Source organism: Pipistrellus hanaki (genome assembly GCF_964339955.1).
Source record: "Pipistrellus hanaki genome assembly, chromosome: 3".
In the NCBI taxonomy this organism is placed as follows: domain Eukaryota; kingdom Metazoa; phylum Chordata; class Mammalia; order Chiroptera; family Vespertilionidae; genus Pipistrellus; species Pipistrellus hanaki.
Window position 1 is genome coordinate 168,898,694 of NC_140505.1, and position 18,221 is coordinate 168,916,914.

Genomic DNA, 18,221 nt, shown 5'->3' on the forward strand with positions numbered 1-18,221 from the left:
TTGAAATATCAATGATGAGAATCACTAATCGGCTGCCTCCTGCATGCCCCTTCTGGGGATCCAACCTGCAACCCAGGCATGTGCTCTTGATGGAAATTAAATCCGAGACCCTTCAGTCCCCAGGCAAAAGCTCTATCCACTAAGCCAAACGAGCCAGGGCAACAATACACTCTTGTGGTCATTCTCAGAACAGCATCCTAGTAAGGACTTCTATGAGTCTGATAATAAACCTTAATTGATAGACCTATAGGGTTCTTTCTCACCCTGCAGAAAGGTGTTGCCATAGTGCCCTCTTGTGAATCCCCTGACCTTTCCATTTCAGCTGCTAAGAGAAGCCCTTCCCCCAACCTGTAGCCAGTCGCAGCCCCGCTGGACAACCGCGCCTCCAGATTTGGAAGATCAGAGAAATGAGGTCAACCAAGCAGCTTTCTTGGTCAGAAAAACAGTTGTTACCTCAAGATGGTACAGAAGTCTCACTTCTCTGACCGCCAGTTGAGTCTCAAATATTTGTGAAATTCAGGTTGAGGTCTTGGCTCCAAATTCTTTCCTGGCCGGAACCCACGCATTGAGGTTGCTGAACCCAGGCTTGGTCTGACCCCACCGGTCAGACATCTGGTACTGTTCCAGTCTCCTGCAACAAATCTGGAGCAGGGGGGGTTGGGGACAGGTCCTCTCTCCAGCAATGTGATTTTTATGTTAGAAAATTATCGAGGAAACTTTACTATCAAATATCTAATGGAAAAAAATAATAAGTACAAAATGTAGGGTTGTGAACAAATTTTTTTTATTCAATTGGATTTTAAGGAAGTCTTTTTCCTCAATTTTGGTACTAATAGAAATACTCATTGTCAATTCCATGTAATACCTTGATTATGTAATCCCTCAGTCCCTTAGTAAGTTTAACACAATTTACAATAGTTTCAAAATTCAAATTGAGGATTTATTGAGATTTAGAGAGAGATGACTCTGGGAGTTTCCAAATTATGGATGTGTTGAGAAAACACAGAGCTCATTTGTCCCCAGTCAGATCACCATTTGTTCATCTCCATAATTCCTCTGATTTCTTACTAGCCCAATTAAAGTTAAATTAGCCTTAAGTTTTGAAGAAGAAAAAAAGGTAAGCATTGAACATGTGTATCTTACTCTTAATACATCTCATTTATCACTGTTTTCATTAAGCAGAGAATTGTACATTGCCACTCTAAATATAAAAGTGAATTAGAAAACTCACACACAGGCTGTGGTAATGAGGTTGTAGGAACAGCGGTGACAGAACCAGGACTGGGAACTGAGCTACACGAGCTGGAGGGGAGGTGAAAGGAAAAGTGGGGCAAATGATCAAGGCACTACAAGGTTCCCTTAGACACTTTTGTAGAAAATAATTGGTTTCAGAGATGTAAGTTAGAAATTCACTTTATTTGAGATGGTTGGAAAAGTTGAAGGGAATAGTATCTCAGATGTAAATTGAACAAACAGAAAATAACAGTGCAAAATAATCACATATTTTCTTTAAACTATTCATTCTGTGGAGTCCCAAACTCAAATACTGAAGGGGGAAAAAAAATCAGCACTTAAATAAGCACTTACTATTAGTTGAACATAGTTCTAACTGCTTTAAAAATAATAAATATATTTGAACCTCATCAAAAAACTATGGGACACTGCTATTATTCCCATTTTAAAGATAAAGAATGTTATTCCTCTGGAAAAATTTGAGTAAATTTTACAAGGTCTCACATTTAGTAAGTGGCAGAGCTGAATTTGAACTCTGGCAGTGTGGTTTCAGAGCCCATGCTTAATATTCAGTTAAATTGCACCTAAGTGCCAGATATAGCAAAGTTAGTTGAGTGAAGATAAGGATTCTAGATACTAAGGTGAACTAGGGCAGACATTAAGATCGCATTGTTGTTTTCTACTGAAAGCTACTGTGTGGCAAAAACCCATAATCATAAGCCGAATACCCTGGTTGAACCCAGTGCATAATCTGCCTTGGACCTGCATTATAGGAACTTCATCGTGTGTACTACCCATGTGTCTTAGCCCACGATATTAATGGTCATAATCATTAACCGTTATTTTAGTTCTGGGGGAACCATTTGTGTTTTGATTGACTATGTGTCGATCAAATAAAAATTTGTCTGTGATCTAATATATCTCAAAGCAGAAAATGTCATGTAAGAAGTACACGTTTGGAGGTTAGGAAAATAAATTACACACCTATCTGAAACTGATCACTGTCAACAACCTTCATTGCTCTGAAAGGTCAGAGCTAGTTCGCTCACTGCTTAGTGGAAACATTGTTAGCTGAAGCAGCCTCCACCTCTATTGTCTTATGTAAATTTCTGTTATTGGAGACTCCTGCCCAAGAGCTAAGGGTGTAACCCATAGTCTCAATAAAAGGGACAGCTAGGCCAGAGCAGCGGGTAGTCCTCCCACTAGAGGTGGGGTCCCGCCTGGCCCCCAATATCAACAAATTAATACTTTTCTAGTCTCTTTTCATCTGTCTCTTCTCCAGAACTCAAACCCTGAACCGGATGCCTGAATCACCAGGGATGTGAAAGAGGGTCCTACATCTGGCCCCCTACGGAATTGATATGCTTTATGATTTTTTAAAAAATATATTTATTGATTTAAAAAATATATTTATTGATTTTTTTATAGAGAGGAAGGGAGACAGATAGAGAGTTAGAAACATCAATGAAAGTCATCGATCAGCTGCCTCTTGCACGCCTCCTACTGGGGATGTGCCCACAACCAAAGTACAAGCCCTTGATCAGAATCAAACCCGGGGCCCTTCAGTCTGCAGGCTGACACTCTATCCACTGAGCCAAACTGGTTTCATCTGCTTTATGATTTTAATAGTAAGGGCTACATAAGTAACCATGTTTTCCTTTCGATTCTGGCTACCAGAAATCTCAAAGTCAAACTCAATGTGTAGTCATCGCACATCTGTTTAGCTTTATGGCACTATATGAAGCTGCCTCCCTCTCTTTGTTCCTGATAATAAATATGTCTCTACGTAAACATTTCTCCAAGTGTATGTTTTTGCAAGTCAACTCAAAAAAACTTTTAAAATAAGTTTTTGTAAAAACAAATGTGGTTTTTGTTTGTTTGTTTTTTTAAGGCACCTGCCAAAAATCTGTTCTATTGGCAGCAATCTGGATTTGGAGTCATCCCAAAGTACCTTTTAGAATGTTTCAGAGGTTAGTTTACTGAATGTGGAGAGCCTTGTTTTATACCTATTACTCTCCTGAGGAAGTGTATATTTTGTGTCTCCTGTAGCACTAAGCAAAATGTTATGAACAGAGTAGGCATTCAACTGGATAAATTCATAAGTAAACGAATGAAGTGAATATTTTTATTATCAATGTGCTTGGAAACACCCATCAAACCTCTAAAACTGACCTTTATTTAGGGTCCAATTGCCAATTCTCTCAGTTAAGAGGATTCAGTTTTATGTCATGTTTTCTATCACAAGAATTCCAGTCCATATAAAGAATTGGTCTAAGAATTGGGCCAATCATCAATTTTTTGCTTCTTAGGCCCAATCTACCCTTCATTGCCTGCTCTGTTATGACGACAAAATGGACTAACCAGTTCTCCTGTGTCGGCTGACACAACATTAAGTTCTGTCAGTCGAGGGGACTAGACAAACTCCCAGAAAGGAAGGAGTTTCCCTCCCTGATTCCAATGACAGCAATCACACTTTGGCTACCTAAGGGCAGAGTGCACTGTGTGTCCTTGCACTTGCTCGGTATCTCAGCCTGATTACGATTCCCAGGCTCAGAGCCCTCGGACATCCCGATTAGGCTTATGCCACGGTGGCCGTGGTCGTTCCGGTGCATTGGTAACAAGGCCTCTGTGCTCCCTTCGGCCTTGACTATCGGGGGCCCTGGTGCGGTTCCCACATAAGTCTAGCACCTCCCTGTGGACACCTTCCTGTGGACACCTTCCCCAGGACTCCAGAGAGAACACTTGTTGACCTGGCACCTCAGCTAACATCTCCATTACCTTCTGAGCCACGCTGTGTCCTCTCTTAAGGTCAGGATTTCAGTCCACAGTTTAGTGCGGGGAAGCCTCTCTCTTCAGGGTTTTGTCTCAGATTGAGGGGTAGCGGCTACTCCCTGTGTCTGATATCCCTGTGTTTTCTAGAGTTTTCTTTACTTCCTTTTAACCAATGCCCCCATTACTCCAACCCTCCCTTAGTAATGTTTGTGTTAACATTTCCCAGTTCAAATTATTGTGGGTTTTAGTCTCCTGATTAGATCCCGATGGATATAGGAATAGAGTAAAATCAACTGGAATGTTACTGAACCAATTTTTCTCATCTCTCATGCCACTAGAATTACCCTGTGACTCATAAACATTTTAAGTAATGGAGTCCTGTTCGGACTCAGGCTCATGTGGGATAGGTATAACATTAAAAAAGAAGAGGTGTTTTGATTTAAGAGGGGCATATCGAAAGATATCCATGTATAGCTCCTTCTCATCCTTCACTCCCTCTTTCCTCCCAAGGTGATCTTGAAACAGCTCTGTGAAACACAAAAGGGTCTCAGGACACAGTGTCTTCGTTGGTTAGGGCTACTATAAAAAATACCCAAACTGAGTGGCTTATAAAAGACAGAAACTCATGTCACACAGTTCTAGAGGAAGTCTGAGATCAGGCTGCCGGCATGGCCAGCGGAGGCCAGCAGAGGTCACAGACTTCTGCTTTTGTCTTTAACATGGTGGAAGGAGTGAGGTAGCTCTGGGAAGTCTCTCTTAGAAGACACCAATCCCATTTATGGTGACTCCACCCGCATGACCCAGTCGCCTACCCCAAATCCCACCTCCTGGTGTTATCACCTTGGGTGTTAGGATTTTCACATAAATTTGGAGGCACAGATACATTCAAATCATAGCACACAGTTGAGAAACAGAACTCTGTATCCATCTTATGTACAATAAAGTGAGGAATCTCCCACCAAGTTTTATAAATTATAACTACACTAGAAGACTGGTGCATGAAATTAGTGCACGGGGGCGGGGGGGGGGTGTACCGGGGGAGGTTCCCCTCAGCCCAGCCTGCATCCTCTCCAATCCAGGACCACTGGCTCCCAACTGCTCCTGCCTGCCTGCCTGATCACCCCTAACTGCCACCCCTGCTGACCTAGCCACCCCACACAGCCTGCTGTTCAGTTGTTTGGTCATCTCTCAATAACCCCACCCTGCCAGCCTGGTTGCCCCATGCAGCCCTCTGCTCAGTCGTTTGGTTATCCCTCACTAACTCCCCTGCTGGCCTGGAGGTGCTGGTCACCTCACACAGCCTGTTCAGTCGTCCATTTGGTTGTTTTGGTTGCAATTGCTTTTATATAAATAGATAAGGACACAGTGTACCATGTGTCCTTGCACCCGCATAGTCATTATAACCCAGTGTGCACTGGATGAATATCCAGTTCCGGTTTTATTCAAGATATAAAATAATGTCCTTTTATCTAATTCTGGAACAGGATATAATAGAAGGAAGGAATATGGGAATCTCAGAAGGATATGGGCTTTTTTTTCTATTAAACCTGAGAGTTGGCTCATAATGAGTGGAGATAGGAGGATGGCATGGATGGGATATTTAAGGCGAAAGGAAGGGAGGAGACTTACGGTAGTTCTGTGTACTGAAAACATACATGTTTGGTGTCACTTTTTATAATGAAGATTAACAGACGGCATTGCCACTCTGGAAAGTCCCTCTTCTTACTGGCAGAAAAGGGGAAACACCAAGGGAGACTGCTTCTCCTTTCACAGGTGCCTGTCACTCGGTAGAAACACGTTCTCAGTGGAATCCTCACATCTATACGTTAACTTAATACTATCCAACCTTTCATTCAGAGAACGGCTGACTATAAGTTACACTGCAAAAGTCTCATTCTGTAGAACTAATATCAGAGGACTGCACCCTGCCAAGCCAATCAATATTCTGAAATGTTAAAGTAGGGTAAAACTATTTATCTTCACAATTATTTGCTTTCCTGACATCAGCATGAAATAAACCCAATTTTCAAAAATGGGTATGGAGAAGGCTCAGGATGTAGTGACCAGATTGGGTGTTCTGGAAGAATGTCATGTAAGGAGGGAAGTATAAAATGAATAAAGAATATCACAAAAACGTGAGGTCGAGTGTGAAGAAGCATAGGGTGGTGGAAGTATCCATGACAGCAGCAATGCTGGCTACATTCTCACGAATGACCCACAAATCTACATCTGCCTTGCTTTGGCTTTCACTTCCACCTTCCCTGAACCCACAGTTTGAATGGCCTATTCCCCTGGTGGACCAAGTGGTGCAGTCACAACAGTTACATCACACGTGAAGGCCACCGAGAGCACTGAGCAAAGTGATATGTTGACTTGACTCTGGACCTGGACAGCCCTTGACTTGTGTGTGACCCTGATTGTCCACTCACTCAGGCCAGGGAGCTCATATGTGGGGCTAGAAGCAGTGACACGGATATTGAGGCCACTTTCAGGAAGAAGCGGTCCTTTAGATCTGTACGAAAATTAGTCTTCACAAAAAAAGGTGAAGAAAGAATGCGATGTGAAAGGACCCGGATAAGGCATCGAGATGAGGCTGTCGATGTCCCCCAGACACCAGTAATTTAAGTAGAGGTAATAGCATGTGCTAGGGCCTGGACAAGTGAAAAAATGTGAACATTAAACATAAATGCAAAATACAGTATGGAAAAGAGATAAGCAGGATAATGTATTTTGACATTTAAATTGCCAAGGGTCATTCTAAGGAGCTTCATTTTGATTTGGAGATAATAGAATTTTTTAAAAATTAAGCAATGACACTTATAGATTTGTATTCCAGAAGGAAACAATTCAGACAGTAATGTTGAAATTGGATTGAAAGAGAAGGTAGAGATTGGACTGGAGGTAAAGTGATTGCTAAGAAGCTAGCATGCAGTAAATGTCTGGTTAAAAGATAATAAGGGAGTTCAATATCCAGTAAAATTGCAATGGGATAAAAGGATACACATTGAAGAGGTATTTATGTGTAATTCTGATAAATCTTATTTGCGGGTGAAAACTTGGAACAAGTTGAATAAGAGGCCCCGGTTTCTGATTTGAATGTGTTTATAAGAGTTGAGAACAGGCTTTCAAATCTCAAATTGACCTACAAAGTTAGATGTGGATGGAGAAAAAAATACATCAGCAAATGAAGAATCAGAACCTTGTCCTTGTCAGCTGAGTAACATTAAATAATTAACTCCCTTATGCTCAATTTATTTTCCTCCTTTATAAAATGCAGTGGTTGAAACAGGGCCTTTCACCTCTAATATCATGGCTCTGCTAACTTATATGTAACAGCTTTGAGTTGTTATGTAACTTTATACCTGCCAAGGTAGGTTGTTCTACTCGGTCGCGTTTCCTTTTGAAAGCCGTGGCAGGACTCGCGTGAAGCGGGCATAGGAAAGAACCTGTAGTCAGGAAAAAGTAAAATAATAATAACGCACAGGAGAAATAGGGAAAGTACTCTATTAATGGAAGTCCCTGGCAGCAGAGTGAGGTTCCTCTTACTGGAAGTGAAGGAAGTGTACCTCCCTGACTACGTCAGCGGGAGGTGAATATCAACTCAGCCACTTCGCAGCTGGGTCTGCTGATGTAGACATCTGCTGTCTCCCTGAGAAGAACTTCAGGAAACGCTGCCTCTTCTGCCTGGATCTCAGAATAACAGGCACGGCCAGACCAGCAGCCCGAGACAGCCCGCTTCCAGCAAACAGCTCTCCGCCGATGCAGCGAAGACAGTGAGTGAGCCAGGGTTTGGGGTATGGTTTGCAATGAGCGTTCATGTGGCCATGGCTACCTTGGTAGCAAAGTTTATGGTGTTAAGATAGCATTTAGACTTTTGGAATAATTTGTACTAGAGATAAAGGCTTGATGAAAATTGTCTATTCATAGGTTTCCCCAATCTTTCCTTTCTTTTTCTCTTCCTCTCTCTCTCTCACACACACATCTTCTTGGCTCCTGAAATAATTATTTTGGAGATGTGAAATAATAGCTATACCTTAAAAACTTCAAAATACATAATTAGAGAGAACTCTATATCTTATAGCCCAGTTTTTTTTAAAAAAAAATGTCAACCCATTACTCTCTGTCACTCAAGGAGATAGATGACTTTGAAATATAGGCTGCCATCCCTGTATTTTATCCTCACCTGTGTCAAATGATATGAAATGATTATAAACGTCTTAGCGTAATGCAAATAGCACATGTTTTGTTGTTGTTTAACTTGAGGTCTGACTTCTATGTCTGGAAGTAGATGCTCAGCATATAAGAACACTCATGGCAGCCAGCGCCGGTTTGGCTCAGTGGAAGAGTGTTGGTCTGCAGACTGAAAGGTCCCAGGTTCGATTCTGGTCAAGGGCATGTACCTTGGTTGCACATCCCCACGGGTATGCAAGAGGCAGCTGGTCGATGTTTCTCTCTCATCAACGTTTCTAGCTCTCTATCTCTCTCCCTTTCTCTCTGTTAAAAATCAATAAAATATATTTTAAAAAAAGAAAGAAAGAAAAAGAAATTTATTTTAAAAAATAAATAAATAAAAAGAACACTCATGGCAAAGTCCGAATAGAGAGAGGCTATAGAGTATAATAGTGGTTGAATGAACAGAGCCTGTTAGTATCTAAGCTCTGCCACATATTGGGTGTGTAACTTTACAAAAGTTCTTAACATCTCTGTGACTTTAAGGAAATTGCCTCATCTATACATTAATGAAACATTTAAGCTCCTGTCTGGTAATGTTATTGAGTTTAAATTAAATCATAAATTTAAGGGCTCAGGAATAGGCCTAGTATAGAGCATAAACATAATAAATACTAGGTATTATTTTTCCTATTATTATCATTAAAACAAATTCATATTCCTTTCACTGAACTCTAACTTGCCATTTCATGCTCAAATTTTTAGAACTGAATCTGTGGCTGGGAATCCCTAGGAGTCAAACTTAACTAGTAAACATTTTGCTAAGTCAGGGTGATGCTTGTGAAAACTCAAACTGATGGCTTCGTAAACCACCGAACCTTACTTTCTTCGCATGGATTCTAACAGCCAGAAGCATCATTTCAGAGTCTAAACTACTTCCTGGGACTTCTCAAGCAGCAGTTTCGTAGAATGAACTTTGAATGTCAACATGCCATTATGTGATTTCTGAGGAACCTCTGACACGTTTTTATATTAATGTTGCATTTGCATTTTAGACCGTCTTGTCATTGTATTCTATTTTTTATTGTCTTCCTTTATATTAGCAATGCTTAACCCAGGGAGTGGGCAGGGATCTTGAATCTGGTGTGTTTACTACGTATGAGCAGTCTCTCTCTCTCTCTCTCTCTCTCTCTTTATTTATATATATATATATATATATATATATATATATATATATATATATATATATTTTCCCCTCAGAAAAGGTAAAGGTTGAGGACCTAAACCTGACCAGTGTGGGAGAGTCTCCAGGTACGAAGCTGTGGTTTGTGATGTAAGCACATTTATATTTTGTGTGGTTTGTGATGTAAGCACATTTATATTTTGCCAGTCCCTGCCTTCCTCTCTGAATCCTTATCCACCTGAAAGTTGACTGTCTCTATGCTTTTTGTCTCTTCTATCGAAGTCAAATCACTTTCAGTTACTCCAGGTAAACAGTACACACTGTGTGAATAAAAGATAACTGGTCTTTGTACTATTTAACAGCTTCATTTAGATAAACTGACCTACATGAAAAAGTACATCTTTGAAGTGTACAATTTATAAAGGTTGACATATATGACACATCCATGAAACCACAAATATGGCCAAGGTAATGAACATATCCATCAACACTAAAAGTTTCCCCATACACCATTGTAATCTTTTTTTTTTTTTTTTTTACTGCCACTTTCATCATGCCCTCCTTGACGGCCACAAATCAATTTTGTGTCACTCTAACAGATTTTCATTTTCTGAAATGTTTACATAGATGGAATCATACAGCATGTACTCATTTTGGTTCAGCTTTTACTATCCAGCATAATTATTTTAATATTGATCCATGCTTTGTAGGTCTTAATCGTTCATTCCTTCCTTCATTTTTCTGACTAATATTCACTCATATAGCTGTACCATAATCTATTTATGCATTCACCCATTAATGAACATTTGGATTGTTTCCAGTTTGGTGTTATTACAAATAAACTGTTATAGAAATATGTGTACCAGTCCTTGTACAGACATAGGCTTCCATTTTGGGGGGAAACACCCATGAGTAGAATAGATGATTCATAGAGTAGGTATATATCTTTGTTTTTTTAAAGACACTTCTATACTACTTCCCAAAATGTTCATACCATTTTATATTTCTACCAACAACAGAGGGGATTTCCAGTTCTTTCTATTTTCCTGAATACTCAGAGTGGTCAGCTACTTTAATTTTAGTCATTTAAGTAGATTTGTGGTGATTTCAACATTTGGTTTAGTTCACCTTTTTAAATGACTAGTGATGATGAACATATTTTATATTCAATTTGCCATCTGTATGTCTTAGCTCCTGAAGTGTCTGTTGAACTCTTGCTCAGCTTTGTTTTTACAATATATCGTTTGTTTCTTATTAAGTATTAAGAGTTCTTTATATATTCTTGACACAAGTCCTTTATCAGACATTTGCTTCACAAATATTTTTTCCAAATCTCTGGTTCATCTTTTTATTTTTGTTAACACTATCTTCTGAAAAATAGATATTCTTAGTTTTTAGGAAGTCCAAGTTGTTACTTTTTATAGATTATGTTTTTTAGATTTGATTGAGAAAATCTTTGTTTTATAATTTTATAGTTTTAGGCATTACATTCACTCCTATGGCCCATTTGGAATTAATTTTTGTATATGAAATGTGATATATTCATTTTGTATATGTATGGATATCCAATTATTCAGCAACCGTTTATCAAAATGACTATCCTTTTTTTGTGTCTGACAAAAATCTGGTATGGGTCTATCCTAGACTATTTGTCTATTTTTACAACCATACCATGCTATATTGATAACTGTAGCTTTATAATAAGTCTTTAAATCAGATAATGTTTATTCTTTAACTTAGTTTTCAGTTCTAGCTATTCTAGTTTTATGCATTCTTATACAAACTTTATAAATTTTTACAAAAGAAAATAGGATGTTTAGAATTTTGTTTGGAGTTGTGATGAATCTATAGATTAATTTGAATAGAATTGACATTTTCACAATATTGTGTCTTTGAACTTATGAGAACACTATCTCCCTCCATTTATTTATGCTTGTAATTTTTTCAGCAATGTTTTATAATCTTCAGTGTACAAAGTTTATGTGTCTTTTGTCATATTTATCTATGAGTACTTAATATTTTATGCCACTGTAAATGGTATGTTATATTTTAATTTTCTATTGATAATTGATAGTATATAGTAATATAATTAGTTTATATATATTGATCTAATTTCTACAACATTCTACACTCACTTATTAGTAATGAAGAACTGTGTGTTTTTTTCTGTAGGTTATGATTCCTCTTCCAACATTACTGTAAAGTCAGAAGAACACCTAAAAAGGAATAAAATGAAACTTACTACCACTAAAATCATCACCATCATCACCTTCTTTCTGACTATTCTAATAGCTACATTGACCACAATTTTAACAGGTGAGTTTTCCATGTCCCAAATATGCTTCATGTTAACTCTCCTATAAAAATTATGTCATATGTGTACTTTTCATGCTTAAGTTCAGAATTAACGGTCATTTCAGACATATTTGTTTATACAGAACAAGCATATGTTTTCTCTTCTATAACATGAGAATAATAGCAATATTAAATATTGTGAGGACAAAAATAACTTAATGAAAATGAAATTTCCTTTGAAACCAGCATTATTTAGTCTTTATAAGGTAAATCACCACACAGCTTTCTTCATTAAGAAAGTATCATTTTGAAGAAATATCAAAAGACTAAGCAGTATATTTAGTGATTTCATTAAAATGTGCCACAGGATCCTTATCTCCCTGTAGACTGATAGTAAGAAGTTTGTGGAAGATTATCGAGTTGTGGACTACCTTGCCCTGAACTATATATATAAATGGGAGTAATTTTTGTCCTAAGTTGTTTCCAGTTGAGCTCTATGTCTGTAAGGAAAACTGAGTTCAAGATACAAAACGTAATCTTTCTCTCTGGTTATGAAGTTTAAAATGACGGGGCCAGATTTCTAAGTCCTATTTATAATTCACAACCAAGCATATGGGTTATAAAGAATTGGGCAAGAGAAAGATTGTTGCTCTCCTAATAAGTATATTTGTATGCAAAATATAAGTTACTTTTAAACTGTAAAAGCAGCAGATTACATCTCTTCTTTGTGATAGTGAACTATGGATATATCTCCTATAAATAACAGAATATTTCAAGATGTTTGAAAATATGTGCATAAGTGTATATGATATGAATGTACATATATAAATGTGTATATAATTTATACATGAATGCATGTATTATTAATACACATTTAATATATACATGTATAAAGTAATACATTGAAACATATTCTATATAATTGTATACATACATGTGCACATATGCATGTCTAAATATGTTTATATAGAATGTACATTATTAATCAACCTCATTCTATGAACTAGGCATTAAGATATATATAAATATATGGATATGCATAATTATATATGTGTACATAGATATATATATGTAAAATGCTCTGTACATATATATACACATATATATTTATATATGTGTGTGAATGTATAGGTACATATAATGTATGGGAATGAGTCTGATCGCCCAGAGGCAGTATATCACTTGAGAAGAGCACCAAGCTTAAAATAACTACTACCTGAATAGCATTCATCAAGAATTTCTTTCAACCTCGCAGGAAAATAAATACATAAAATTGGGAGCTGTTCTCTCTTAGGGAACAATGTAAAGCATGAATAATGAAGTGTTTCAGATTGAAGAATCAAAACAATTCTAGTGGATTTCATTCACAAGGATAGTTGTTTTAAATTCAGGGCTTTTTACCCCCTAACTACTCAATATGTTTTAAAATCTTTTTTTTTTTTTTTTTTTTAGTAGAAAAACACAAATCTTTCACTGAACACAAATCATGCCTGGATGGCTGGATTGGGTACCTAGGAAAGTGCTTCTATTTTTCGGAAAACACAACCACCTGGGCGGCAAGCCAGAACTTCTGTGTCTCTCATGCAGCAACACTTGCTGTGTTCAACACCACACAAGAACTGGTAAGGCAATGCTTTTGAACTGCAATTATCTTTCCAAGATGAGAGCTGGTCTGAAGAGTGCTACTGGAAGAGGGAAAGGTCCAGAGCAGACCTTCTTACCCAGCATAGGGAAGGCCCTGTATTCCACATCCACTCCGGCCAGAGGAAGCAGCTCACATCAGAGCCACCTATCTATGTGGTTCACCTGCCTGTTTTTGTTCACCTGTCTATTTTATACCAAATGAAAGTTGCCTTTGGTGGAACTATTTTTTAAAATAGTAAGTAAAGAGTCATAACAAACCATTTGTCAAAAATACTGGAAAGAATTATAAAATGAGTAATATTATTAAGAATATCTAGGAACATTAGGGCACAGAATGGGTGAATGAAGAAACTTAAAAGCATGCAATACAAACTGTCCCCAGAACAGAAATAATAGAGATGTAGAATGTCAGATGGAAAGAGAAATTAAGATCTTAAGGAGCATGGGGATATATTCAACATTTGTGGAATGCCAATTCTGTGAAGAATAGACAGAAGAGAGATTGACCCAAGATGAAATCAATTTTGAAGAACACTCTGATGAAGATTTTTAAAATGAATATAAAAGGGCAGCTGAAAAATATAAATGAAATTATACATTTCATTCATTAGAATAGAAAATTATGAAAATAAAGCAGGAAATATGGGAAAGTATCAGTTCGGTATAAAAATAGAACAAAGAAAATAAATAGTTTAAGAAGCATAAGAGGAAATACAGAAAAAGAGCACAAGAAAATAATAAGAAAATAATCAGTGAGGATTCACAAAGGCAGAACTATTTCTCTAAATAGATAGGACTGACCACAGAAAAGTAGAAAAGATATGCCCACGCTAATACAAACAACCGAGACTTAAAATCATATAACATTACAATTAATTTTATGCTAATAAATGTTAAAACTTTAAAGAAACAAATAATGTCTAAATAATTATTTAAACAATTGTTTAGACAACTTAAAATTGGTATATGTATAGATATGTATGAAAAATTAAATGGTAAGCATGAAAAAGTAAAAAAAAAAAAAAGTTCAAGTAAACTAAAGTATTCAAATAAAAACATAGAAAAAGTATCAATCCAAATAGAATTTTTCTCCTAGTGTTATTGCATAAAAATTAGAAATAAATATCTCATTTTGTAATGAAAGGAAAAAAAGAAAAAGCATCAATTCAAAAGAATTCAGAAAAGGTTAAAATAAGAAGAAGAAAATGGTCAGAAAACAAAGTTGATAAATTCAAATATAACAGCAATTGTGATAAAATGTAAACGTTTTAAATTTATCTCTTAAAAGACAAATATATCAGATAAATTTTAATAAAATAACAGAGTCCAGTTGGTGCTACTTATACAGACATAGCATGTAGAGACACATGCGTGTGCATGCATATACACACAAACAGGAAAGAGATAAAGTGAGAGGAAAAGATATGAAAAGCAACTATTGACCAAACCCAAACCCAAACCCAAACAAAACAAAAGGTTTGGTTAATGGTAATATTGTCAAAAAAATATAATGTATCAGAGTAAATTATAAACCTATATAAAAACTGAACAAACCAATAAATATTTAATATATTTTATGACTAACCAAAATTCTCCCATCATAAAAGGCACCAAGGCTAGGATGATTTACTGCCAAATTTGACCAAGCCTTCACAAAACAGATAATTTTTTTCTTATATAAAATTATTTTAGAAAAGAGAGAGATCTACCCAATGCACTTTATTATAGAAGTTGTTATAGAAGTAACACAATCCAAAACTAACCCATGAGTTAAATAAGGACAATGTCGCCTCTAAGATTATTTCCAAATCTGGAAGTCTGTATTTTGATAAAGACTATAATGAGCCTTATGCGGTTTGGCTCAGTGGATAGAGCATTGGCCTGCAGGCTAAAGGGTCCCAGGTTCGATTCTGGTCAAGGTCATGTACCTTAGTTGCTGTTACATCCCCAGTATTGGGTGTGCAGGAGGCAGCTGATTGATGTTTCTCTCTCACTGATGTTTCTAACTCTCTATTCCTCTCTCTTCCTCTCTGTAAAAAATTAATAAAATACATATTTTTTTAAAGAGCATAATGAATTAGATGAAAGAAAACCCAATAGAAAAAGGCATTTTCTGTTTACTCTATAAATATTCTTTATCAAAGGAGTTCCTGAAGCGATATTCTGACCATTCTCAATATTGGATTGGACTGAGCCGAAAACCAGGACAGACCTGGAAGTGGGTAGATAGAACCACCTACAGTGATTGGTAAGTCCTGACTACATAATTTACACACTGAAAGCTGAGATTCTGAGCTTTTCCCACTATGGAGAAATATGGGTTGTAATCTATCTTTGTGGTTTAGAATAAAATTAACCCAGAGAACATGTGGTAATGCAAAGTATTATACAAGTTACTTAATATCTATAATATTGTAAACACAATGCTTCATAATCAGATCATTTGACCCTCTCAATAACTCTGGTAAATGAGTATTTTTATCTCTATTTTAGATTTTAAAAATTGGTGTTCAACAATATTGAATAAAAAGAATATCTTGCAACACATGTATTTGACAATAAAACCTGCCCTTCAGCATACACATAATATTTTAGGCCAGGCAAGGCATATGAATTCAGTTTGCATTATATTTAAACTAGAGCCCCGGTGCACAAAATTCATACACAGGGGTGGGAGGAGGGAGGTCCTTGAGCCCAGCCTCCAACCTCTCCAATCTGGGACCCAAGGAGGGATGTTCAACTGCCCATTTAGGCCCAATACCATGGGTCAGTTGGACATTCCTCTAAACGGGCAGTCAGACATCACTCTTACAATCCAGGACTGCTGGCTCCCAACTGTTCACCTGCCTGCCTTCCTGTTTGCCCTTAACTGCTTCTTCCTGCCAGCCTGATCACCCCCTAACCACTCCCATGCCAGCCTGATTGATGTCTAACTGCTCCCCTGCCAGCCTGTTTACCCCCAACTTTCCTCCTCTACCGGCCTGGTCACCCTGAACTGCCCTTCCCTGCAAGGTTGATTGCCTCCAACTACCCTCCCTTGTAGGCCTAGTGCCTCTCAACTGCCCTCCCCTGCTTGCCTAATCACCCACAACTATACCTCCCTTGCAGGCCTGGTCTCTCCCAGTTGTCCTCCCCTGTTGGCCATCTTGTGGTGGCCATCTTGTGTCCACATAGGGGCAGGATCTTTGACCACATGGAGGCAGCCATCTTGTGTGTTGGAGTGATGGTCAATCTGCATATTACTCTTTTATTAGATAGGATAGAAGCCTGGTGCCTGGGTGGGGTCAGCTGGTTTGCCATGAAGGGTGTCCCAGATCAGGGTGGGGGTTGCCTTGGGGCATGGGGCAGCCTGATAAGGGGCCTATGGTGGTTTGCAGGCCAGCCACACCCCCTGTCCACCCAAACAGAGGCCCTGGTATCTGAAATTTATTTACCTTCTACAACTGAAACTTTGTAGCCTGGAACAGAGCCAAGCCCCCTGCTAGCTCCATGGCCCATAGCCATTTCTGTTAGAATTTATGTATCTTCTATAATTGAAACTTTATAGCCTGGAGTGAAAGCCTAGGCTAGCCAGGGTGTTCAGAAAGCTTTGCTTCCTCCATTGCCAGGGGCAACCTAAGCCTCCCGCTCTTTCCAGCTCCGTGGCAGCTGCCACTTCTGTTTGGATTTGTTTACCTTCTATAATTGAAACTTTGTAGCCTTGAGTGGAGGTGTAGGCAGCAAGGGCAGGTGGAAAGCTTGGCTTCCTCCAGTGCCTGGAAAACCCAAGCCTCCCTCTTGCTCTCTGTGGCTGTAGCCATCTTGGTTGGGTTTATTTGCAAACTTGCTCTGATTGGCTGGTGGGTGTGGTTGGTGGGCATGGCTTGTGGGTGTAGCAGGCTAATTTGCATAGTACTCTTTATTAGGTAGGATAATACGGTGTTGGGCTTAGAGTAAAAATAGACATCAGAGGAAATTATTTTCTCTAAGCCTTCCAGTAAATATTCATTCATTCTATATCCTTTTTCTTATTTGATATTTTGTTTCAGGTTTAAGGTCATCGGATTTGGAGAATGTGCCTATCTACATGAAACTGGGATTAGTAGTTCCAGTAGCCATTTGGTTAGAAAATGGATTTGCAGCAAACCGGACACATGTATTCTAAGAAGTTAAGACACTTAAAATCTTTTACATAAAACATAACTTTTATTCTTTTTATAAGAAATATGTTATATTAATATGAAAGTACATGAAATTCATGTTTAGAATTTTTTTTTGATGTTTCACACCAAATCTTTAAAATAATTTGTTATAAATTTACTAGATTCTTGGCATACAAGAAGTATACACCTCACCATATATAAAAGTTTAAATTTTAGAGAATAAAATTTCTGATTGTAATACATTAAAATATGAATGAACAATTTAAGTAATTTTTAAAGATGTAATCATATAAATTCAGACTAATGTCATTTAAAATTACTTGTTTTATAAAAAAACTATGACATTTTTTCAGTCTCCCTACTTTTATTATCAATAACCATTGACTGGTTTTATTTTAATTTTGCAATATTTGCATTACTTTATGAGATTCACCCATGAATTCAGTGTAATTCAAACACAATAACAGTGTTTAAATTTGTTGATTTATTAGATTAAAAAATCTTTTTCACACACCAACCTCACAGAAAAAAAATAAATAAATAAAGCAATAAGATTTCACATTCTGACCATCATGTGATAGTCCTTCAAGATTATGAGTAAACAGTCTTGAACTAGCTGTGCTCTATTTATGAATGCCAAGAACCTATTGCATAATGGGCAAATGAATAATAAACATTGGGTGGGCAGATGGGTGGGGGACTGGGTTTGAATTTTTTCTGTTTGAGAAAACAAATTAGATTCTGCATCAGACTGATACTTTTGGGGGGATATTGTCTTGGTG

At 37.5% G+C, this 18,221-nt stretch overlaps 1 protein-coding gene across 1 annotated transcript; it reads left to right on the plus strand.

Moving 5' to 3' along the window:
* Window positions 1–7,675: 7,675 nt before the first annotated feature.
* LOC311620678 (C-type lectin domain family 2 member A-like) lies at window positions 7,676–17,964 on the plus strand. The gene is made up of 5 exons (XM_084880221.1): window positions 7,676–7,778; window positions 11,531–11,674; window positions 13,106–13,275; window positions 15,442–15,545; window positions 17,326–17,964. Exons 2-5 carry the CDS (start codon window positions 11,590–11,592, stop codon window positions 17,447–17,449), a joined length of 483 nt encoding a protein of 160 aa, XP_084736347.1. The 5' UTR covers window positions 7,676–7,778; window positions 11,531–11,589; the 3' UTR covers window positions 17,450–17,964.
* Window positions 17,965–18,221: the final 257 nt, after the last annotated feature.